The 26,288-nt window shown below is 35.0% G+C and overlaps 2 protein-coding genes and 1 non-coding gene across 3 annotated transcripts; 2 read left to right on the top strand and 1 right to left on the bottom strand.

The window, feature by feature from the left end:
- Nucleotides 1-3,577: 3,577 nt before the first annotated feature.
- LOC141717902 (pentatricopeptide repeat-containing protein At5g15010, mitochondrial-like) lies at nt 3,578-5,588 on the top strand. The gene has a single exon (XM_074520141.1). The coding sequence runs from the start codon at nt 3,657-3,659 to the stop codon at nt 5,148-5,150; it is 1,494 nt and encodes a 497-aa protein (XP_074376242.1). The 5' UTR covers nt 3,578-3,656; the 3' UTR covers nt 5,151-5,588.
- A 3,229-nt stretch (nt 5,589-8,817) lies between these two features.
- On the top strand, nt 8,818-9,525 carry LOC141717904 (uncharacterized). Its single transcript, XM_074520142.1, has one exon. The coding sequence runs from the start codon at nt 8,893-8,895 to the stop codon at nt 9,343-9,345; it is 453 nt and encodes a 150-aa protein (XP_074376243.1). The 5' UTR covers nt 8,818-8,892; the 3' UTR covers nt 9,346-9,525.
- Nucleotides 9,526-10,409: 884 nt separating this feature from the next.
- On the bottom strand, nt 10,410-10,482 carry TRNAK-UUU (transfer RNA lysine (anticodon UUU)). The gene has a single exon. It is a non-coding gene; the product is annotated as a tRNA-Lys (tRNA).
- Nucleotides 10,483-26,288: the final 15,806 nt, after the last annotated feature.

Here is a 26,288-nt window from a genome sequence, read left to right on the forward strand (position 1 = left end):
GCCATTGTCAAGTTGTATAGAATCTTGTTAGCTTCGCGTGGGCAGTTGAATCGCCTAATTCTGACGAGTAGAACTCAAGTTATGGCCAAAATAAGATTCATCAGAATTTTCCAGAAGCCGCCCACGCGGCCGCGTTAGAAGTGCACGCGACCGCATACCGACACGCGGCCGCGTCAGACCCGCACGCGACTGCATACTGATGCGCGGCTGATTTCGCTGAAAAAACTTTTTTTTTTAGTGGAATTTGATAATTTTAAGGGTACAGGTCCACTAGGGGCTTATATATACTTAAAAAAGGGTTTTCATCATCCGGGAAGACTGGGAGATCAAGGAGAAGACCTAGAAGTACAAAACAACTCCGAAAAAGAAGATCTTGTTTTCTACTTGTGATTCTTTGAAAATAGTTGTAACTTTGGATGCTCGTTTTTATTCTTGTTGAACCTACACTTTTTTTATTCGTACTTTGATTATTATTCAGTTTATTAAAACCTTGTTTTATATCATGCTTTCATTGGAACCCATGATGACGATGAGTTCAATTATGGGCTAATCGTTATCATGGGATTCTAGCGGATTTACTTATGGATTTCAATAATTAATTTTTCGATATCTTGGTGTGTGGTGATTGATTGATATCCTAGTATTGGTTGTGTTTATTCGTCTTATGTGCGTAGCTAACATATAAGATAGTGTGTTAATCTCTATTAAAGCGACAGTGAATATAGATGTTTAGAACTTGCCATGCTAGCATAGGTTCATGTATTTATTATACATGATTCGTAGGTAATTTTAACCATCTTACTTACCCTATATAATCACGATAGATAACTTGCGCATTAAACCGTTATATTTTTAATTCTTATATACATATAAGGACTAAGCATAATTGGTGTCTATTCAACTTTTATCTCTTTTGTGGATGCTTGGTAGTAGGGTATTCGTACAACTAAAGTTGGCGTTTACTAGTTTTGTGTTATCTGATTAGTGCCATCGCCATTACATGCTAAGGTTAAGAACAATAAGGCTATTGAATGAAGTATTTAATGAAGTTAGAATCCCATGTTTGCCATATATAGTAATTCAACCTCAATTCTCTTATTTAATGTTATTTAGTATAATCTCTTAGTTTAATAAAAACCCAATTTATTATTTGTCTTAGCATTGAGCGATAACCATACATTGTTGCATAGAGACCTCGACAAGCCAAGTTCATATTCGAGAACTCAAAGATCTCGACAAGCCAAGTTCATTCGAGAACTTAGAGACCTCGATGAGTCAAAACACTTGTAGAGAACTAAGAGATCTCAATAAGCCATTATACTTATCGAGATGTCAGTTCTCTATAGTTCAAACTGGAGATCTCGATATAAACCTCAAGTACAGAATGCCGACCAGTTAAAGTTCCAAGAATATCAATCAACAAATAAATCAATCACTGATTTGAAAAGTCTACAAAAGCAGCTTGAAGAGTACAAGTTTTAAGGCCAAGATTAATTGACAAAATAAAGTAAGAGTCATGCACGATTTGCAAAGATACACTAAGACAGAAATGGAAAGCTTTAGATAACTTAAAATAGGGTTTAATACATGTTATTGCATGCTGTGTAAAACCCGTGTTTACTAATCTATAAAGTAAATATTGGTCCTTTGTTTTAGAAGTAACAGATAGATCTAGAAGTTCTTGTAACTCTCTTAAGATAAAAACGGAGTTCTTTATCAACAAAGAACCCATAAATTTGTAGCAAGACATACTTGATTTTAATATAAAATTAAGTGAATTTTGAAGATAGTGTGTTTATGTGCATGTTTTATCATTTCTGTTAAAACACTTTATCTCTACAAATTAGATTGCTTTATTCACCATATCCATAACAGTTCAAAAAGCTTAAAATATCCAAAAACACATTCACCCCCTCTGTGTTGTATTCATTACCTAACATATGGGAAATCAATTGTGTTGTTTTAATCGCATATTTTAATCGCCAACATTGCCTAACATATGGCGCGTAGTGATGAGAGCTCTGTATAATCTCTTTAACTTCCCCGATGAAACAAAGACATACTAATAACATCCTCACCTTCAATACACAAATAATATGTTAACCCTCACAAACAAATCAATACATGCATTTCATGTTAAACAAGCACACAAACAACAAATGGGTAATCAAAATTCAAGATTAAACATATATCGATACATTAATAATCACAGTTTAAAACTTAAACATTAATAATCGATACAATAATCGATACAACAAAAAACATATCACAATTTACAATATGGGCGATTAAAACACAATATAAGGGTAAGAGAAATACCGCCAGAGCTCTCATCACTACCCACCATTGAATGATTCAATAATCCACCACCGAGAGTTTTTAATCATCGGTGATTACCAATCCGAGCTCTCAAATATCCCAAAGAGGCACTGTTTAGGGTTCAAAAAGTATATCAAACTTGAAACGTCACAGACCTTATGTGAAAAGACAGCTTTGCCCATCCGATATATAACGTTTTTATGATAATATCGGGGTTAGGGCCTAAAAGTTATGAAAATACATACTCTGGGGTCAATGAGTACGTCCGCAGAATTCGGGGGCTTATAGATACAAGTACATAAACTTCATGGGCCAAAAGGTTAATAAGTGTTTTTAAAATATAGCCAATTATTATAGCCACCTCCGTTAACGTAGAATCGCTTACTGATTCAATAAATTTTAGATAATTGATATTTTATATCATTTTAACTAATCTCATTCGAGATACTATAAATTTAATAAATAAAATGCACAAGTCGAATAACCTTAAATACAGTAAAACCTCGATAAATTAATAGCTCTGGGACCATGAAAAATTATTAATTAATCGAAATATTAATATATCGATAAATTAATAATGTATTAATTTATCGATATATTAATAATTTATTAATTTATCGAGATATATTATTTAAAATTTTATAACATATACAATTCTCAGAATAATAATTTATTTTCATCTATTGAATACTTAAAATAATATTAAGAAATATTTATGAATTTAAGTAAATTGAAAGGATTCACTTATTTAATTAAATTATGTAATGTCCTGAAGTTCTCAAAATGGTTCAAGGCAGAGCCCTATCTTTTACCACAACAATAAAAGGGACTTTATTTAACTAAATATACAATTGAAGCTAGTCTCACGAAAAGATGTACTTAAAGCAACAATTACATTACTTAATTTTCTCTTCTAATATGAACATCGTACGCCATAACTCCATAATGCATTAAGAAAGATTGAAGATGAACTATAAGGCGACATTAATTTTAAAAAGAAGCAGGTTACAATTAAGACTTACTATAAAAGTGCATCATAAAAATTTATAATTTTGATGTAATATGTAATTATTAATTTATAAATTATATGAGACTTATATGTATTAATAAAAAATATTATCATATAAATTTAGAGAATTATTAATCTAAAGGTTCCGGTTCGGGATTATAAGAAATTATTAATTTAACGATGTTATTAATTCATCGAGTATTAATTTATGAGGTTTAAATGTATGTCAATATACAACACAGGATTGCATCACCTACAAACACCCCCCTTCAAATTGGCTGTAAAACCTAGGGTTTCTCAGTTCAAAAACACCTTCAATTAAATCCAAATGGGCGGGGACAGAAAGGGAAGAGAAGGCTCATCGTCATCGTCTTCAAGAGTCGATTCTAAAAAACGACACCGTTCTCCTTCACACGACTCAAAACACAAACTGGGTAAGCGTCCCTCTTTCGCTTCTTATTTAGACACACCCAATTTGTCTCCTAAAGTTAAATTACTCTGCGAAATTATTTCAAACACCCCCTCTTTAACTATTGAAAAAGTACTTGATGATACCGGTGTTAGGGTTTTTCAGGAAGATGTCGAACAGGTCCTTAAATTGTCGTATGCATTTCCCGGGCCATCGGTTAAGTTCTTTCGATGGGCTGGGTATCAGTTGAATGATTCGCATAGTCCTTATTCTTGGAATTTAGTTGTTGATTTGTTGGGGAAGAATTGTTTGTTTGAGGCAATGTGGGATGCGATTAAGTCGATGAGGAAAGAAGGGTTGCTTTCGTTGGCTACGTTTGCGTCGGTTTTTAGTAGTTATGTTATTGCGGGTCGGGTTGGGGAGGCGGTTATGACTTTTGAGGTTATGGAGCAGTATGGTGTTTCATGTGATATTGTGGCGTTGAATTCGTTGATTAGTGCTATTTGTAGGGAAGGGAAGGCGATTGAGGCGAGGGAGTTTCTTGATGGTGTTAAGGGGAAGGTGAGGTTGGATGCGGATACGTATGCGATTTTGTTGGAGGGGTGGGAGAATGAGAAGGATGTGAATAATGCTAGGAGGACTTTTGGGGAGATGGTGTTGGATATTGGGTGGGATCCTAACAATGTGCCGGCTTATGACTCGTATCTTAGTACTTTGCTTAAGGGACCTGATGGGATGCGGGAGGCTTTTAGAATTTTTGATACAATGCAGAGTAGGGGATGTTGTCCTGGAATTAAGTTTTTGAAGGTTGCGTTGAAGAATTGTGTGAAGAAAGGTGATGCTAAAGCTGCTGAGTTGCTCTGGGAGGCAATGGTTGATAGAAATAAGTGTGAGGCAGATACTGAGATGTATAATTCTATGATTGCCTTACACTGTTATGTCAATGATATTGATTTGGCTTTGGGATTGATGGATCGTATGGTTTATAATGGGGCTTTCCCTGACGGTCAAACTTATAATGTGTTATTACACTTCTTGATTAAGTTAAAACGTCTAAAAGAGGCCTCCCCTTTATTCGTAGAGATGACACAGAATGAGTGTGTGCCGACCCATGAAAATTGCAGTTCCGCCATTAGGGTCTATGTGGATTGTGGCGATCTTTATACTGCTATCAAAATTTGGAAGTGTATGCTTGAGAACTATGATACAGATCTGGAGGAAGCAGGAAATATGTTGATTGTTGGCCTTCGTGATCGCAAGAGGCTCCCTGAAGCAGTAAAGTACGCTGAGGATATGATTGATCGGAAAATCAAGTTGAACTCCTCCACATTGTCAAAGTTAAAGCAGGGTCTCTCCAAAGCAGGAAAGGAACCAGTTTATGATCAACTGTTAAGAAAGTGGAAACTTCATTAAAAAGGTCGGAATTTGTCTAAAACTTTTAAGCCTTCATAGCGTAAATCTGTAGCCCTTCTTCCTTCTATAAAAGTTACCCACAAACATTTAGCAGTTTGATTATGTCAAATAGAGTGAGGCTGCTTATTAATGTCTTTTGAGCTATGATGTGATGATTTCCCTTACAATTAGTTTCTTATAGGAAATGCTACAACGTACTCTTACGCTGTGCAGGCTGTGCTTTCTTTTGTTGGTTTTTCCAACTAGATTTTCCCTCTGTAATGAGCATATGTATGTCTGATCTGGCATGGACAAAAGCAAATTAGTCAAAAATGCAGTTCTACTAGTGTTAGGATTTGTTCTACATAGTCTTTCCCTAATATAGAAGCGGAGAATGCAAGGTTTTCAAATTAGTGAGAAATAAGGTCACGCTTCAGTAAAGCTTAGCTGTTGCTACCACCAGTAGAGTATGGGCCTACTTTCTAGTCAAAAATGTGGTTTTAAGTTTATTTATCGCTTCGCCCCATAAATATACACGTATTAATCTGTTGGGTGACTTGTGTCCTATTAATATGATACTAAAGTAGTGCAGACACATCTCCACTGGTAAATTAATCCTTAGAACTGTCTTTTCTTTGTTTGCGATATTACCTTTCTTGCTAACTTATCCTTTGAAAGCTGAACAACACATTATTATGAGTTGAACATGGTAGACTTTCAAAGTCTGTTTATTTAGAAATAATAAGAAGGGGCTGGAATGGAAAAGATGGAATAGAACTTTGTTAATAAAATTACAGGGGGTAGAGAAGTGTGTGTATTGATGATGAGGTTTGTGTAGGAGATGAGTTGAAAGTAGGAAGAAATTCTCATCTCTAGATTGGTGAGATCGTATCTAGTTGAAACTTGTATAAATAAATTATAGGAAGAAATAAAGTTATCAGTATTAACCTCAGAGCAAGTCCAATGCAAAATGATTATAGTCATTGCTATAATTTGACATCAAAAAATGTTTTTTGGTGCTATAATAGAACTTCAACTCCAATGCTAGTTGCATTTTGAAACCAAATAATTCCAAATTTAACTCATTTTTGTCTTTCCCTTCTGTATCTTAATTAAAGTTTACCGATATACATGTAATTTATGATTATTTGATGATGTGGCATGGATGCATAAATGCATATTTGGTTTCAAATTTAGAACCAAACATGCATATTTGCATTCAAGGATAGAACTCCTTTGGAGTTGAAATTTTTAGCATTTGGTTTCAAATTATGAAAATGGCCCCACTTATAGCATTGCATAGGACTTGCTCTTATAGAGTACATTACTACCAAGTACATTACTACCAAATTCATTTCATTCCCCCCAAATTTCATCCCATCCCTTCAAATAAAGGGTTCAAGGGTCTGTTTATATATATTCACACATCATGTTAGCAAGTAATTTATTGGTTATTGCTGAGCTTGATGACTTGATCTGCAAAAACTAAGGGTGACAAAATTTAAAATGACCCAAAACCTGACACGAAAATATACGAATTTGGGCTGGGGTTGTGGAATTCAGGCCGGGTTTGTGTTAATAAAAAATTACCAGGAAAAATCAGGCCTGAATTACCTCTGTGTGTAAAATCATAAACAGCTACTATCCCACATGAATGACAAGGGGTGTTTGGTTCATGTTTCATGTGCCTGGTTAACCGGAATCGAAACTTAAATAATAGTGTTTGGATTATGCAATTTAATGGTGCGGAATGAGAATTTCATTTTCTCTAGGTTGGTAAATCAAGTCCATTATAGACTTTTGGGTTTCATTCCATTCCCTCCCCATTAACTCTCGTTCTCATACACTCCCATTTCCGGTTCCCATACATATGATGCATCCGAGTCGCCCCTTAATCATTCCATTTTAGTCCGAAGAAATGCCCAATCACAAACAGTCCACCAAACTACCGCAAACAACTAAAGTAATCATCACACCCTTTTATTTTTACCCCCCTCAGCATTTCCCTCTCTCTCGCGCACTCTCTCTTTGTATCCCTCCTTTGTAAACATATATTCCTGAAACATCAATCCATTCACTTGCACATATCTCTTGCGAACCCACTTTAAAAAATTACTTTAAAATTGTAATGCCAATGAATAAAATTGCAGCAGATGTATGAAATATGTCACCCCTAGTGCACATAAGATTTGCATCCACCATCGAACTACCTGTGGTTATACAATTTGCACTGCTTTTACAACGTGTTAAGGAGATTATTATCAATAGTGATAGTAATTTAAGTAAAATGGTTTTAAAACTTTGGATACTGCCATAATTATTCAAATGATGGAGAGTGATTCTGATTGCATACTGGCTCGTCAAATTTTGTTTGATTTTAGGGTTTTCAACGTGGTGATAGAACTTATGATATACGGATACTTTATTAGTTGCTATTAGAATTGTAACGATGTAATGAGTTTTGCTGCAAGGAGCAACCGAAGGACGGTGTCCTGCATATTCATTTATGATAATCTAAATAAAAATTTCCGTTCTTCGAATCAGAATCATTAGTAGGTCGACTTCATAAACTAAATAAGAATTTAGTTTACGTAACTCTACTCTCAATATTCTTGTTTCTTGACAACATTGTTACTAGTTATTTTAGTAACAACATTCTATAATGCTGCAATTTGTTAGGTAGCCTCCTAAGACATTTTATGGTTAATAATATATGATCTATGTGGAAAGGAACAAGAAACAGAGTAAAGTTGGAAATGAAACATATAATACTAGCAAAATTGTAGATGTGAACAAAACGGAAGAGAAATCGTTGTCTGTGTTTAATGTATGTAATGAAGAGAAGACCACTTGTTATTGTTTTCATGGTTAGGATTTGATGTAACTGAAACCACACAGTGTAGGGCTGGGAGACGTCTCTATCCCTAGCTCATTAGCTTTTCACACCAATCAACAGTTACTCCCTTCTCCGCTTCTCGGCTCTTCACTCTGCTTTCTCATTTATTTAGAAAATCACAGTATATACAAACAGAGTTAAGAGACTACCGCACTCACTCTCCGTTAAATGTTGTCAACGCATATTTATTCGTGATTGATTTAACACCAATTCTATAAAATTTTCCTTTATAAAATAAAGTTTCGGATTTTTAAGATTCGTTTTTCGGGTTTTTCAGTATGTGTCAAAGGACACGTTCTAAGAATGCGTGTTCGATGAGTTGTCAAAATTTGAAAATTTTAATCGGTGGATATTTTTATGTACGCAGGTATTTTTGTATATGCAAGGGACCATCATTATTAATAAATTCTCTACTAATAAAATTTTGATAACTTATCGATTACAAATTCTTAACATGTGCTCTAGGTATACACCAAAATATTCGTTTTTTTTTTTTTAACTCAAAACTATTACAAAAGGTATTAAAAGTTACTCCTTTATTATACTTGGTGTCTTGTGTAAGGAATGATTCGCAACGTCATAGCGTGAGAATCTGCACTTTGGTAATTTTTTTAAGTAGGAGTAATTATCTTGGTTTGGTACAACTAAGTAAAGGGATACGCGTGACATATAACTAAAACCTTAATTTAACGCGTTCGAACGCGTAAAACCTAACTGCCAGCACCGCGTAAAACCTAACTGCCAGCACCACTCGCTCATTATTTTAAATATTTTCCATGTCTCTATATATATATCTCCTTCCATCTCTAGGCGGCATGCAAGAGCACGAGCATAACTACACATCTCTTTGTAGGATTTAGTTTAGACATGGCAAAGATCAACGGTGTTGTTGCAGGTGACATGGAAGAAGTTAAGAAAGTGTTCAACAAATTCGACACTAATGGTGATGGCAAGATTGACTTGATCGAGCTGGGGTCTATTCTACGTGCTCTCGGCACCAACGCTCCTCGCGATGAACTTGAACGAATAATGTCTGAAATCGACACAGACGGTGACGGGGTTATTGATCTCAAGGAGTTCTCTGATTTTCATCTTGGTGGTTCTGATGACACGGCTAACAAAGATCTTCAAGATGCGTTTGACTTGTATGATCTTGACAAGAACGGGCTTATCTCGGTTAATGAGTTGCACGCGGTGTTGAAGAAATTAGGAGAGAAGTGCTCGTTGAAGGATTGTAAGAAGATGGTTAGTTCAGTTGATGTTGACGGTGATGGTAATGTTAACTTTGAGGAGTTTAAGAAGATGATGAATAAGGCTTAATTAGTTACAGCATGGTATTCTAATCTTAATTGTAATATTTAGGTTTTAACTACTTAATTATGCCAAGGTGAAGTTGTATATACTTTAATCATCTTGGCTAATTGTTCATTTAGATGTCTAATTATTTGTTAATTGTCTTGTGATGTTTCCCTCAAATAAATTAAAGATTTTAGCTGCGTACCTATTTTCTTTGGTCAAGCATCCCATATATAACTATGCTTTTTTTACGGGGTTATTAAAATTGGTTAACACGTTTCCTCTTTGAGAGTAAGTTAAATATTGGCTATGTTTTTTCTGCGGGGTTTATTAAAATTGGTCAACACATTTCCTCTTTGAGAGTAAGTTAAATATATGGGTGTGCCCATATATCAAAACAAACTTGGAGGCTGTAGAGCCATTATATAGTTTTAATATGACGTCAAAATATATGGTAATAGAGTTCTATTTGAACGACCTAATTGAATTTGTCATTGTTGTTATTATATTATTTTTTTAATTAACTCTAAGAATAATCATTAGTCTCTGTTCAATAATCAGTAGTTATATTTTAAGAGTAAATAAAATATTTTATTATCATAACGCTATTGTATATATTATATATAGGTAATTAGGTATTGGTTATGTCTGCACACCTGCACCATGAGATTCATGTTTCAGGTATTGGTTATGTCTGTACACCTGAGTTTCATGTTTCAGTTGCATTTGTTTTTCTACTGCGCAGTTTGTTGTTCACCTGTTTGTTCGTATCCAACCCGTACATATCTATGATTTTCTTTTACTATCACATGCAATTATTTTATAGCTAAAAAACATGAAATTATTTAATTTTTTTTAGACATATCTGTTACAATTTGGTTGATAATAATATAGTATTGTTAGAGACGTAAGGGCTGAGAAGGTTAGAGACACGGTTGAAAGGCCCAAAGTAGAAAGGATCAGCGACCAAACAAAACCTTAATTTTGTTTACTCTTCATTTCTTTAGGCCCACAACTGAAAGATACCCCCGCATGTAGATCTGTTTTTCTTAACTATTTATATTTCTAGTATTAAAATTTTTAAAAAGCGCCGTCTGTGGGACTTGAACCCAAGACCACAGGATTAAAAGTCACGCGCTCTACCAACTGAGCTAAGACGACAAGTGCTTCTATTAAAAAAGTGTAAGTGGACTATTGATTGTGTGAAAAATTACATTGCAACTTGCACAATTGGTCTATATAAAGGCCTTCTTTTTAAATTTAAATTATTGACTATGGTGCTGCATCAAGTCTCTGTTTTCTAGGGCGATGGATATACATACCCTAAATTGATTGTTGTACATTTTTATTTATTTGATTAAACTACCCTCACTTTATCTTATATTGTGTTATATCCAAAATTTGATAAGTTACCCGATTGAAGTCGGGTCAATTGAATGAAATTAGGATAAAAATACCTAAATCTAGTCAAAATTAGGATTTACCTCTCTCCCAAAATGTAAAGGCCACGCCCTGAAATATAGGTCATGAGGCTTTCTTGGAGTATACTTGAACGGAAGGCCTCCTTTTGTAGTTAATAAGTGTCCTCATTGTGGATGTGGGGTAAACTTTGGTGTGTGCTTCGAGAACTCTGTCTCTGTAGTCACCGGGTGTACTCGTTGGGAGACTTCGGAGTATCCTGCACTTTGTACCCAAAAATTTGGGATCACTTATCCTGCATCTGGTAGGGGCTCCTTATTCGGGGGACAATGATGCATCCAATATTTGGGATAAACCATGGCTATATCTGCGTCCACGGACTAGAGAAACAACTGGTAGTGGAGTGTTATCCTTGGCTGGGGAGATGCTTTATTCGCGAAGTTTCGAAGCCGTGGCAGCGGACATTCCTAAAGCTAGTAGAAGACAGTTTCCAATAGGTTTCCGACTGGGTCTCAGGATGAGAAATCTAAGCCCATCAGGTTTCTTGTTACTCAAGAAATACGTTGGCTTTATTCCCTATAAATAGGGATATGTAGACAAATTATAAGGGGTCAGAAGCTGAGAGCACAAAAAGAGACACCACCAACCCTAAGCAATCTCAGTCACCATTAAACACAACCATCAAACACTATTCACTTTTTTCGATGAAGAACCGCCTTCATAGATCTTGTTTCCGGCCATAAACTTCAAATTTTGTTGCTACCGAATTCCTCTGTCAACATATTGTTCATTATGTCCTTGCATTCAAGGATTTGATCAATTATATTCATATATTTCTTATATTTAAATTCTAACTGATTTTTATATTTATACATTATATTTGTTTTGTATAGGCTTATCTTTAGTAAATATTATTACGATACAATTTTATTAAATATAATTTATAATGATAATAAACACTACAAATGTAAAAGAAAAATTAATTATTTTTAAGATTTAATAAAGATATATAGCCGGTTAACGATTAATCTAGAGAAACGTAAATTTTGCAAGAATATATGCAATATGACATAAACGAGATATGTAAAAAATGGATGAATACTATTTTTACTTTAATATATTATGTTGATACTAATGATCAAACTGATGATTAATTTAATAATTAAGTTTAACTTCAAGAATTACAAAATAGTAGGATTTCTGACTAGAAAAGTTAGTTAAATATTGTCGGTCAAAATTTAATTCAAGAATTTATTGTGATTTAATTTATTTTATAAAAATTGAAATGAAATTTGAAACTACTAAACAAAATTAAGGACAAAATGGTAAAAGAGAATAAAAGGGTGTGCAACAATCAATTTGGGGTGTGCAAGTATCAGCTCTCTTTTTGTTTCAATAATAATAAATAAATATTTTTTACATAATGATGTGAAATTGATATATATCAATATTAGATTATAATTGCAAAGGAAAATCGATAAGTATACGTTTAGGCAAACCAGTTTAGAGTAAATTTTTGTTTAATCAATGATAGACGACTGAGTTGTTAACTTCTCATTCAAAAGGATCCGTAACTTCATACATCGCGCAATATATCTTTTTAACCTCTTTAGTTTCTATGTAATCTAGGAATTATAATTCAACATGAAATAGAAACATATAAGTAATATTAAACTGTGAAGCACATGAACCCTGAAGTGGAAGACTGGATAAATACGAAGAATCAAAAGATGGAATTAATGATCTAAGTCCGTAACCAGGTCATGGGAAGAAGTTTATTAATATGTTCAAGCCTTCATGAAGAATAAAATGCCAATGGACTTCCAGTGTCAGTGACATGATTTGATTTGAGGTATCACAGATCAGGGTTCAGTGAATGAAATAGTGAATAATCAATCAAGATGTATCAGAAGTGCAGAAGAAATTGAATTAAATGAATTCATGTTAGTTGTTGATGAACCAGACCAGTGCACCAAGCATCTACATATCAGAAAGGAATTAATTCATTTATACAGAAGGATTGTTATTGATACAATTACTAAAAGACAAAAAGAGAAAATATGCTAAGTCATATGGTTACACTAGTGGTCACAAGTAAGAGATGAATTGTCTCTTGTTAATGGTCGCAAGAAAGAATTGATTCTAAAGCCAAGAAAGTTTTCTTATGGTCGCATGTTAGAAGTTAGTGCAAGGAAAATGGTGAAGTCAATATTGTTCCTTTGTAGTCGCCAGTAAAACAAAAATATTCTAAGGAAACTTCTCTCTCTGTGGTCGCAAGTAAGTCTAGGAGGAGTCCTTGGCCTTGTGGTCGCCAGTAACATATCATAGATATTTGTCCAAGGCAACATGGTCATCTTGTGATCACAAGTAAGGAAGAAAGTAACATAATTCCCTCTGGTTGCCAGTAATTTACTTGTTTGTATTTATTAAATAACGGAAGCAATGGAATTAAATTATGTGGATATAATCATGCCACTTGTCCAAAGAAATTGAAGACTACAAACAAGAAGAATGAATGTAAATTCATTTAGTTATCTTCCTCAACAACAGCCGTGTCTTTACGAGAGCTCCATTAAAGACTTCATTTATTAAGCTTGTGAAGATATCGTTGTGCTGTCGAATTTATTATTGCTAATCATTAAATTGATTAGATTGTACCAACCTCAAGGTTTATATTAATAAAACAATATATTACTCGAATTGTTTTGAGTCTATTTTGATTCTGTATATATAATGAAGAACTTGAACTTGTATCAAAAAAGATTGTAGTTATCGTCTTCCCCCTTCTATGATCCTTTGGGACTAACAATTGGTATTAGAGCTTGTTGATTGACATACATATAAAGATCCGGAGAAAAAAACAAGTTCTTAAAAAATTTCTTGAAATTTATTAATTTTCAAAAATTATCCTTTTTTGTAATTTTTTATTTTAAATAATTTTAATTCCGCCAAGATGATGAACAACCAAAGAATTAGAAGTATCAAGGTTCCCCCATTTGACATAGATAATTATAACCTTTGGAAAAAAATATGATGTTGTTTATGAATGCTTCGAATCCATTATATATTGGGATATTACTGAATGGCCCTTATGTTCCAGTGGAAGTAGTTGCTGAATCGACTACCCCAGTTGGTGTAAAGATTCCTTCTAGATTCACTCCCAGGGATTCGTCTAAATTTACGGAGACTGACAAGGAGTTGATAAATCTGGACACAAGCCTTCAACTTATAATAGTCGAATCGAGTGACAATGATATGAGTCATCAACTTCTAGGGAGTAATAGTGCAAAGGATATGTAGGAAACCATTGAGTCATTGATGGAAGGTACAAAATAAGTCAAAGAAAACAAGATGGATATTCTGACGACTCAGTATGAAGCATTTAAACTTCAACCCGGAGAAACACTGTCTTCACTCTTTGAAAGATATGCAAGATTGTTAAGAGAATTGAAGCTACAAGGGAAAGTTTATCCAATACGAGAGTCTAACGAAAAGTTTATGCCGACTCTACCAGTTCACTTGGAACAAAAGAACACATCAATCAGGGAAAGAGCTGATTTTATTACTATATCCCTTGATGTGATTTATGGAAAGCTGAGAACCCATGGATTGGAAAAAGAGCAGAGAGCTATTATCTATGGCCCTGGTTCTGTTGACAGTAAGAGTACGACACTTGCAAAAACCACTGCAGTTGTTGCTCGTGAACCTGAAACTCAAGAATTCAAGGTTGCACCCTCCTCAACAATCAAGGAATTTGTTGTAGCTGAAATTTCTCATGGTGAGCCAGAGGATGAAAGTGAGTTCTATACTCAGGAAGAACTTGAAGAGTTGGAGGATAAATCTATGGCATACATTGCTGCAAAATTTAGTCATGTTAGATTCAGAAGAAAACCCAACTACAAATCAAGAGGTTCATCTAGGAGATTTCAGAAAGGAAGCTACTCATCATGGTCAAACTCCAGAGGAGGCTACAAGTCAATCTAGGTAGACAAGAACAAGACAAGATGTTACAACTGCAATGAAAGGTATTTCGAGACAGTATTCAGTACCAAGGACTCCATAACAGAATGAGGTAGTAGAAAGGAAGAATCGTACCTTGGTTGAAGCAGCAAGGACCATGCTAAGTGAATCATGACTTCCTACCTACTTCTAGGCTGAAGCTGTCAACACAACATGTTACACTCAAAATCGTACCCTGATTAATAAAGATCATGACAAGACTCCTTATGAGATTAGGCTGACAAGAGACCAACACTGAAATACTTTTATGTGTTTGGGGCTAAATGCTTTATGCTTAAAGAAGGAAATGAGCATCTGGGAATGTTTGATGCTAAGGCAGAAGAAGGAATATTTCTTGGCTACTTTCTGGAATCTAAATCTTACAAGGTTTATATGATTGCTGATCAGAAGGTGACTGAAAGCCTTAATGTAACGTTCGACGACACCAAGTTAGCAAGCCTGTAAAGAGAAAAGGATTCTGAATCTATGGAATTTGAAAATCATTCAGATGATCCTTTGGATGAAGAAGAACCTGAGATTGCTCGTGCTACATTACGTGGAAATGATGATCCTGAATCAAGTGGTGGTAATGGTGGGTATGATAATCATACAGGAACCCTACAAGAACTACTACTCAAAGATCAGAATTATCAAGTCACGGTGGCAGCAACCTAGGGGGAGCAGAAAGAGGATCTCTAGTTCACACTCAACATCATGTTGAACAAGGAGAAATATCAAGATCTTATCTGCCCAGACAAAGAATTTGGAACAGAGACCATCCCTTTTAACTGATCATTGGTTATCTTGGCAAAAGAGTGAGAACTAGACATGCCACACCGAATGAATGTCACTTTTCAGGGTTTCTCTGAGAAATGGAACCTAAGAAAGTGGATGAGGCACTTGAAGATCAAGATTGGGTTATTGCTATGCAAGAACAGCTCAATCAGTTTGAAAGGCATATGATATGGAAGCTGGTATCCCGATCAGAAGACAAGTCAGTAATTGACACCAAGTGGGTATTCGGAAATAATTTAGATGAAGATGGCATTGTAACGAGAAACAAGGCTAGACTGGTAGCTAAAGGTTACTCTCAAGAAGAGGGTATATATTATGATGAAATCTATGCACCAGTAGCTAGGCTTGAGGCAATCAGGATGTTTCTGGCATTCGCAGCACATTCAGACTTTAAAGTTTATCAAATGGATATGAAGAGTGCGTTCCTGAATGGGAAGTTAGAAGAAGAAGTGTATATGGAACAACCTCCAGGTTTTGAAGGTCCAAATCTGGCATACTTTGTATACTTTCTATTCAAAGCCCTCTATGGACTCAAGCAAGCACCAAGGACATGGTATGGCACTCTCTCAGAATTTGTACTTGAAAATAGTTTTACTTGAGGTGTTGTAGATAAAACTCTATTTCATAAAATGCATAAATTTGATATGATATTAGTTCAAGTATATGTTGATGACATTATATTTGTCTTTACTAATGATGATCTTTGCAAGAGATTTTCTAAGCTAATGCAGAGTAAGTATGAAATGAGTATGATAGGAGAGTTGAACTAATTTCTTGGATTATAAGTGAGTCAAAAGAAAGATGGTATATTCATTTGTCAATCGAAGTACATCAGAGAACTTCTCAAGAAGTACAGTCTGGAAGATTCATGTAATAACTCGAATTTTTGAAGACCTTATAAATCGTTTAATAAATAGTAAGCCTGACGAACGGGAAAAACTTTTGAGCCCACACAATGTAGTGCATGAGAAAATGAGTTTCGGAGTTGATATTATGATTATACGTACCAAATGAGTGTATGTAAACGCTATTAGTTTTCGAAGAAAACGAACTTTGAAAAGCGACCGTATTTACGACTCATCGAGGATTACGGGAATCACAATATAATTACAAGATTAAGACCCTACAGATTTATATTCAAGTATGATAATTCAAAATATAAGGAATAAATACGAAAGGAATTACGTCGCGAACTATTTACGAGTAAGTATTACGAAAATGCTTAAGCGACCGAGCGAACACGTAAACGATTAAATAAATGTAACGCACTAACTAACCATGGTAATAAAGTAACCATGATTACTTTATCAAATAGTGAGCTAAACTTAGGATGATCAAGCAAGCTATCCAAATAGTTTGCTAAGGAAGCTAGCACATGTAGTTTAGCTTGTAGGCTAGCAAGCTACTTGGATTTGTCCCCAAGATTTGCAACAAGAATAAAATCCTAGGATACAAACTATTAGAATATTAAATCAATATAAGATATCACCAATCTCATTTCCTAGAAGAAACCAAGGAAGCAAGCATAAAACTCCCCCCACCCTCATTGTTCCCATTCGGCTATTTCAAGAAAAGGAAGGAAATCCAATTCAAAATCTCAAGTTCTAGCCATGGTAAAATCATCCCATTAATTATCAAGCTTCCTAACAACCAAACTAAGGTAAAAAAATTCTTTCATCTCCTTTTATCAAGGTTTGATGGGTGAAATAAAATCAAGAAAGTTACTAGTGAATAGTATGAATAGTAGCTTGTAAGAGGCTAGCAAGCTACTTGGATTTGTCCCCAAGATTTGCAATAAGAATAAAATCCTAGGATACAAACTAGGAGAATATCAAATCAATATAAGATATCACCAATCTCATTTCCTAAAAGCAACCAAGGAAGCAAGCATAAAACTCTCTCCCCCTTCATTGTTCCCATTCTACTATTTCAATAAAAGGAAGGAAATCCAATTCAAAATCTCAAGTTCTAGCCCTGGTAAAATCATTCCATTAATTCTCAAGCTTCCTAACAACCAAAATAAGGTAAGAAAATGTCTTTCATCTCTTTTTATCAAGGTTTGATGGGTGAAATAAAATCAAGAAAGTTACTAGTGAATAGTATGAATAGTAACACTTCTTTGGTTTCTTGATTTCAATGGTGGTTTTAGGTTCCAAAAATCACACCAAGAACTTCCAAGACTCCACCATCCTCAAGAACACATCTCAAGCTTTTAAGAAAGGTAAAATTTTTTGGCCCAACTTCATTTAAGATTCATTTTCAAGATCCATTTAGTAGTATTGTTCACAATTTTTATGTCTATTAAATCATGTATGCATTCACTTAGCATCAAACCAATCTATTTTAGACCCATTTTTCATTCGGCTATAATCATAAATCACAAATCAAGAACCAAACAATGACATGCATCACTAATTCCTCTTTTAAACCAGCATGCAAATCTCATTTCTTACTAATTAAACTTAGTTTACACCAAGATCAAGTCACAAAATCCAATTCCTTTTTTATTAGTACAAAAGCCGAACCAAAACCTCAACATGCAACCCTTAAATTTTGATTTCTCAAGTATCCAATCAACTACACAAATCCAAATACTTTTAAAACAATCATAAAAATCCTTTTATCAATCAACACACTTAAATTTCAAAAGAAATACAAAACCCTATTTGAACTTTTCAAGAAACCAAGACATGCAAAGGCTACATACAAGTTTTAAAGTGCATAAAGCTCAAAAATCACATTATTTCAACTAGCACATCATTTTCTTAAAATCCCACCAGCTCTCCTTGGATCATGGCCGGTGGTGGTCGAACTTAAGAGTGCCCATAACGGGTCTCCTCTTGAGTTTTAAACCATAAAATCACTTTAAACTTCTCTTATGATCATATATCAAGAAATCACATTTCCTTGAACACAACCATGGAGATGGAACTATGAAACTTACATAAACACTTACATGCAAGTGGTGTTTGAGTAGTATATCAAAAATGAAGACTAAGGATGATAAAATCTTTGAATTTGGATGAGTTTTTGTTGTTGCATGCAAGAGAAAGAAGGGAGATTGAGAGAGAATCGAGAGAAGAGAAGAGTGATCGAGAGAGAGAGAGAGAGAAGTGCCACGGGAAGAGAAGAAAAGAAAGGGGGGAAAGAAATGAGTTATATATAATAGGGGGCAGGGGTAGTTTAGTAAATTACTAATCCCCTTTTGATTTGATTTCCTTTCTCTTTTTACTCCAATGAAATAAAAATTGAATATTAAATATATCTCTCTCAAAATGTTGAAAATTATTGCGAATGATAATTTTAAGACGTAAATCTCGAAATTAGCTTTCCAACTATTACACATAATAAACTTTTGAGCGTACGGTTGATTTTATATGATTTTTACAAGTTCACGCTAAAAGTAGCATTTTAACACATAAAAATCATTTTAAAACGCAACAGTCATAAAATAAATCCGTCTATCATTTTTAGAAAGTCTCTAGGACTATTTCGAAGATAACAAAAAAAAATTCCATGCATTTAGCTTACTCAGATAATTTTATAAAAATGTGTAAAGGTTAAATAAACCTTATTTAAATCAAATAATTCCCTTAAATCCGTAAAAATATTAACAGATCACGTAATCACGCATACAGACAAGCAAGCACATATACTCACACATCACAACTCATGTCTGGTCATAAAATTTTTCCCTTTTTATTATTATTATTCCTCTTTATGCGTACCGGGTCACGTTCTACCTGACGGCCTGACGCTCAGCATTTCAATTACGGTTCACAATTACCTTTACCAACCAACACATCACTAGAACGTAATACTTTACTCAAACATTTCATTTCACATAATAACACATATTTCACATTTTAAATACTTTAATCCCTTTTTAGGACGGGTTCCGTTCTACCTGACGGCCCGACAACACAGCTTAACTCCTAAGCTGACTCTTTAAATTTGAACGCTTCTATTTACGCTCCCAGATACTAATATACAATAAAGATAATTAATCATCACTTAATCACATAATTTATAATCACGGCACATAAATCACACTTTATTCACTTAATTACGTCGCAAAATTCTCAGTCGCCACAGAACTCATACCAGCACTGCCTGTGCTTCCTCTGGTTGCTGTTGCTGCCTTGAAGGACCAGCCTCACCAACTCAGCTCTCCAAGCTGCCCTGCTCACCTGAGTCGTCCCACCAGCATATGCCTGAGGTGCTGGACGTCCACCTGGCAGATGGTCATAAGAATAACCAAGCCCCTTAGGATCGGGCTTACCACCATACCACTCCTGCATACTCAACAACGTCAAACTATCAATCGGGGAACTAGGAAGGTGCAGCTGCTCGTGTGCGGGCCAATAAATTCCAACCGCCACACACAGCTTCGTCACAATGGACGCATAGGGTATAGAACCCGTAGTACTCCCTCGCAAGAACCTCAGAATACCCTGATGAATTACCATCCCGAGATCCACATAGTCTCCCTGAAGAATCCCCCACAACAACCGTGCACGCTTAATAGTGACATCATGCACGTGAGAAGATGGCATGATATTGGCACAAATAAAGGAATTTCATGCACGTGCAAACCTATTCATGCATGAGGCAGGGAAAGTGGCATACTAGTTCGTGCCCTTCTTGAACTTCCAGTGAGTCTCAGGCACACACAATGTAGCAACGATTAAATCCAAATTAAAGTCATCCCCCATCTTCTCATTCCAGTTATCCTGATCTGGCCTCCTCTCGGGCTGCTCAATCACCCTCCGAATCGCCTCAACACTATACTCCACAGTCAACCCCCTCACCACAGTAAACCCATTCTTCTCCGCCTTCACATTCGCGTAAAAATTATGAACCACACGCATGGGCACAGTAGCGGGTGTCTCGAAAAAAGCAACCCAACCCATCTCCAGAATCATCTCCAACAACTTACCATCCCTCCCTGATTGCAGAAAATCATCTCAAACTATATGTGACTCACACAAAAGATATACCTTCAACTACTACCCCCAAACTTAAAATATTTACTGTCCTCAGTGAAGGTAATAGTAAGGAATTTAGGCATACCTATTGCAAATCAGAATCCTCACCCTCAACGGGTGGAGTGTTAGGTGTATCAGGAGGTGGAAACACAGAATCCTCACTACTGGCCACTGGATGTCAACACCGGTGGCTCTAAAAGCTGTCCTAAGTGCCTGGGTGAGATCATGTGTAAACCGACTATGGATGTTGTGAATCGCATCCATCCTCCGCGCTAAATGCATATACTGCGTCGAACTCAACCCAGCTCCAACATCTGCTCCAGCCTCCTGCTGCTGCTGCTGTGATGAACCGACCTCCTCTCCTAACTGAGCTCTCTAAGCTGCCTTACTCACTTGCTGCGTACCACCCGCATACATCTGATCCATGGGTACACCTCCTGGCAGATGAGCAAACGAATAACCAAGCCCCTTAAGATCGGGCTTTCCTCCTCCCCACTCTTGCATGCTCAACAGCGTACATCTGTCGATAGGAGTACTGGGAAGCTGCAACTGCTCATGTGCGGGCCAATGAACACCAACTGCCATGCACAGCTTCGTCACTACGGACGCATACAGAATAGCACCTATAGTACCTCCTCTCAAGAATCTCAAAATCCCCTGATAAGCACCATCTCCAAATCAATGTAATCGCTCTAAAGAATACCCCATAGCAGAAGAGCACGCTCCACAGTAATCTCATGCACATGCGAAGATGGCATGATGTTAGCATAAATAAACGAGTTCCAAGCCCGTGCAAACCTGTTCATGCACGACGCAGGGAACGTGGAGTAATCAATAGTGCCCCTATTGAACTTCCAGTGAGTATTAGGCACACACAGAGTCGCAATGATCAGATCCAAGTTGAAGTCCTCAGGAGTCTTATCGTTCCAAGTGTCCTGGACAGGCTTCCTCGTGGGCTACTCAATCATCCTCTTAATGGCATCATCACTGTACTCTACAGTCATCCCCCTAACCACCGTGAAGCCATTCTTTTCTGCCTTTGTATTAGCATAGAACTCCCACACAACACTCATGGGCACAGCAGCGGAAGCCTCACAAAAAGGAACCCAGCCCATCTCAAGAATCATCTCCAACAGCTTACCATCTGTAAGAACCCAAATTTTTGACATCAGTAAAAGACCTTTAGGAATAGTAACCTTGCGGTTTATTAAAAACTTTTGCGACCACACTGTAATAACTTGAACTTTTGAAACCTCGTAAAACACTAAATGAATAGTAACCCTGATAGACGAGGAAAAACTTTTTATCCCACACTATGTTGTGCATGAGAAAATAAGATTCAAAGTTAATATTATGATTATACGTACCAAATAAGTGTATGTAAACGCTATTAGTTTTCGAAGAAAACGAACTTTGAAAAATGACCATATTTACGAATCATCGAGGATTACGGGAATCACAATATAATTACAAGATTAAGACCCTACAGATTTATATTCAAGTATGATAATTCAAAATATAAGGAATAAATACGAAAGGAATTACGTCGCGAACTATTTACGAGTAAGTATTACGAAAATGCTTAAGCGACCGAGCGAACACGTAAACGATTAAATAAATGTAACGCACTAACTAACCATGGTAATAAAGTAACCATGATTACTTTATCAAATAGTGAGCTAAACTTAGGATGATCAAGCAAGCTATCCAAATAGTTTGCTAAGGAAGCTAGCACATGTAGTTTAGCTTGTAGGCTAGCAAGCTACTTGGATTTGTCCCCAAGATTTGCAACAAGAATAAAATCCTAGGATACAAACTATTAGAATATTAAATCAATATAAGATATCACCAATCTCATTTCCTAGAAGAAACCAAGGAAGCAAGCATAAAACTCCCCCCACCCTCATTGTTCCCATTCGGCTATTTCAAGAAAAGGAAGGAAATCCAATTCAAAATCTCAAGTTCTAGCCATGGTAAAATCATCCCATTAATTATCAAGCTTCCTAACAACCAAACTAAGGTAAAAAAATTCTTTCATCTCTTTTTATCAAGGTTTGATGGGTGAAATAAAATCAAGAAAGTTACTAGTGAATAGTATGAATAGTAGCTTGTGAGAGGCTAGCAAGCTACTTGGATTTGTCCCCAAGATTTGCAATAAGAATAAAATCCTAGGATACAAACTAGGAGAATATCAAATCAATATAAGATATCACCAATCTCATTTCCTAAAAGCAACCAAGGAAGCAAGCATAAAACTCTCTCCCCCTTCATTGTTCCCATTCTACTATTTCAATAAAAGGAAGGAAATCCAATTCAAAATCTCAAGTTCTAGCCCTGGTAAAATCATTCCATTAATTCTCAAGCTTCCTAACAACCAAAATAAGGTAAGAAAATTTCTTTCATCTCTTTTTATCAAGGTTTGATGGGTGAAATAAAATCAAGAAAGTTACTAGTGAATAGTATGAATAGTAACACTTCTTTGGTTTCTTGATTTCAATGGTGGTTTTAGGTTCCAAAAATCACACCAAGAACTTCCAAGACTCCACCATCCTCAAGAACACATCTCAAGCTTTTAAGAAAGGTAAAATTTTTTTGCCCAACTTCATTTAAGATTCATTTTCAAGATCCATTTAGTAGTATTGTTGAAATCTTGATGTTTAGTTAAGTAGATGTGAGATTGATTGTTGTTGCCTCAAGAACATGATGTTCTTGAGAGAAGTTTGTGTGTTGATGATGAGATGATAATTGTTGGTGGTTGTGTTAAGAGTTAGGGCGTAAACGAAACCCCGATCGTAAATGTAATTCCGTTAAAACAAACAAATCTTAATTTTAAATTTCTGCAGAAAGTCCCAAAGATTTAAACTGTAGTTTCTTTAAAAATAACCCTTTATTATGATAGAAAATTTTATAAGGATCGTTTAGGCGCTTGAATCGCTTGATTCCGATTTACGGATCAAAAGTTATGGCCGTTTTACTAAAAGTGATATACGCGAAAAAAACTGCTACGAATTACGAACTTTGAAAATATAAAGGATCGACTTAAAAGTATTCATAAATCATGAAATTTTTAAAGAGAGTAACTTATTGAGTTTACTAACTGCCATAAAAATTTCAAGTGAAAATAATTATTTTTAAATTTGATAAAAATATCGGAGCCGAGACGGCGCGAGTAGAAACCGCAGAATTCATAAGCGGAGCCGACGGTGATAATGAAAATGAACCTAAGATACTTAGCGAAATGAAGCGACCATGATGTGAATAAGGAATTAAAGGAATAATAAGGGTAGTACAAGTTGAGAGGGTGCATAATAAGTAGCGCATGAATGCGAGTCGCCGTAAATTAGAACAGGACCTAACGAATTGTGTTTATGATTAATAGGATTTCGAGCGGAACCTAGAACATCCTCCAACTCGAGATACCCAGGCAAGTTTACGAACCCAACTCCATTTACTGTTGTGTTGTGAAATGATTGTTTTATTATCTTTGCATAAGTACCATGTTTTCCATGATACGTAATTATTGAATTTTGCATGATATAGCAATGTTCTACGATAAGTATATATCGTGAAATGTTTAATTCCGCTATAAGCGTAATATAATATAATAAGACCGAGAGTCGGTCGGGATTTCAAGATAAAAACCCGGGAATCATTCCGGTGATATTATAGGACGATTACAAGTCCATAATAGTACGTTTAAAGGGACTCAACATCCACTTACGAAATATTAAAATACCTCGAACTTTTATTAAAACGACTTTCCAACGATCATATTCCCTCAACTATATTTTATTGTTCGAATAATAAATATTATATACCTATTCCTTTATTATGGGAGGAGTATACTCCAACGATTATTTATTTCAAACCCGATTAAACATTAAAGATTATTAATTTCATAGACATAAACTAGTTGAGGAATATTATTTTAAATATTCTTTAATTTTAATATTATTAATTTCATAGACATAAAAATTGTGAACAATCAATTTTAATGGATTTTAAATAAATTAATATTTTAAAAAAATCATAAATTTGATATAACAGCAGCACATAATTTATTTTAAATTTATTGGTCTATTTTATTTATGAAAAAGGATTAATAAAATATTAATCAAAATAAAATTTTATGGAACATGTTAATTTTTGTTTAGTACCAACTAATGATGTTAGGGTCGCAACTTAGAATTTATATTTTATATAATTCTAAGTGGCAACTAGAGGAACAGTCAGGACTTAGTAATTTCTTTTTATTTACTTGTGGTCGCGAGTTAGTAGGTAGAGGGAGATATTATCGCTGCTTAGCAACTTGGAATTTATTCTAAGTACCTCACTTCTTCCCTCTAGTCGCAAGTTAGAAGTGACAAAATTTCTAACTTGTTTACTTACAACTTCCTTCCCCTGTATAAAATCGAACAGGGGTCGCAAGTTAAAGGAAGACCCTTCACTCCTTTTTAGTCGCAATTTAGCTCCTTAGGGTATTTTTTGTCTGTTGATTGTGTATATATATATATATATATAACTTAATCTCTTTTTCATTCCAACACATACACACAGGACTCAGTCACAAGAGAGAAAAAGAGTATTGAATTTTTTTAATCGATTGATACCCTAACAAAACTCTGCCAAAATCTATAAAATTTATTGATTCTTGAAGCCCATAAAAAGGACATCAGATTGATAGTAATTTCTTTTAATTTACCGAGGATTCAAAGAGATCCAAAACCGTGGTTTCTTATACTTAAGTTCGTGTTTGGTTAATTAATTGTTAATTTTAAAATTAGTTATTAGACTCCTTTGCTCTCTATGGTTTATCTCAAATATTTGTTCCGTTTATTTGTGTGAGTTGTTTTTAATTTCTAGTTTCAATTTAAGTGCATGATTAATTTGTTTTATGATCAAAATGTTATTCTCATTTTTTATTTTTAAAATGGCGGATAATATTAACATACTAAAAACAAATTATGTCTCGGTAATAGAACACGATACAGGTTAAATGGGTGATTTTGATAAATGGATCCGTTTCTCGAGCGAGCACTCGATTGTGCACTATGCTTTGATTTCTAATGTCAATTAAATGGTGAGCTCCTCAGTTATGTACACACTACAACTAAAGACACATCAGATGACGATAAGCTAGGTTTCTTTTTCTTCATTGGTGATGACACAATTAGAATCACTGATGATGATTTGAATGAGTATCTCCATCTCCCTCGGGATAATTGTGACACCCTCAATTCCGGGGTTGGGAAATGAGGACCCACACACCATTAAACTAATAATAATAAGAGATATAATAAACCTCGATTAAATAATAACAGAATCTAAACATGATTATGTTTGAGACAATATTACAACTACTAACCAGAATAAATATATTACAACCCAAAAAAATATTAAATTCAAATTTATTCGATTTCGACATGGAACCGAAAGATAACCCATTGTATCTGATCCAACTTATACGTTCCTTCCAACTAACACGCTTGCTCACACACACTGCTACAAAAGCTCAGCAAGTAATTATATAACAGTTCTATAAATCAATAAAATTAACAATAGCTGTATTTGAGGCATTCCACTTTTAAACTCTATAAAAGCGGTGCACCTAAGTCTGGCCATCTTCTTGCTTAACTTTCATGGTTAGATCAAAGCAAATAAATTAGCACAAAAGCTCAGCAAGTAACTATATAACAGTTCTATAAATCAATAATATTAATAATAGCAGTATTTGAGGCATTCTACTTTTAAACTCTAGGTGGCAAT

The sequence above is a fragment of the Apium graveolens genome, chromosome 4 (genome assembly GCF_009905375.1).
Source record: "Apium graveolens cultivar Ventura chromosome 4, ASM990537v1, whole genome shotgun sequence".
Classification (NCBI taxonomy): Eukaryota; Viridiplantae; Streptophyta; class Magnoliopsida; order Apiales; family Apiaceae; genus Apium; species Apium graveolens.

What these genes read in the sequence shown, in the direction of transcription:
- LOC141717902 (XM_074520141.1), top strand. Translation starts at nt 3,657, where the DNA reads ATGGGCGGGGACAGAAAGGGAAGAGAAGGCTCATCGTCATCGTCTTCA.
- LOC141717904 (XM_074520142.1), top strand. Translation starts at nt 8,893, where the DNA reads ATGGCAAAGATCAACGGTGTTGTTGCAGGTGACATGGAAGAAGTTAAG.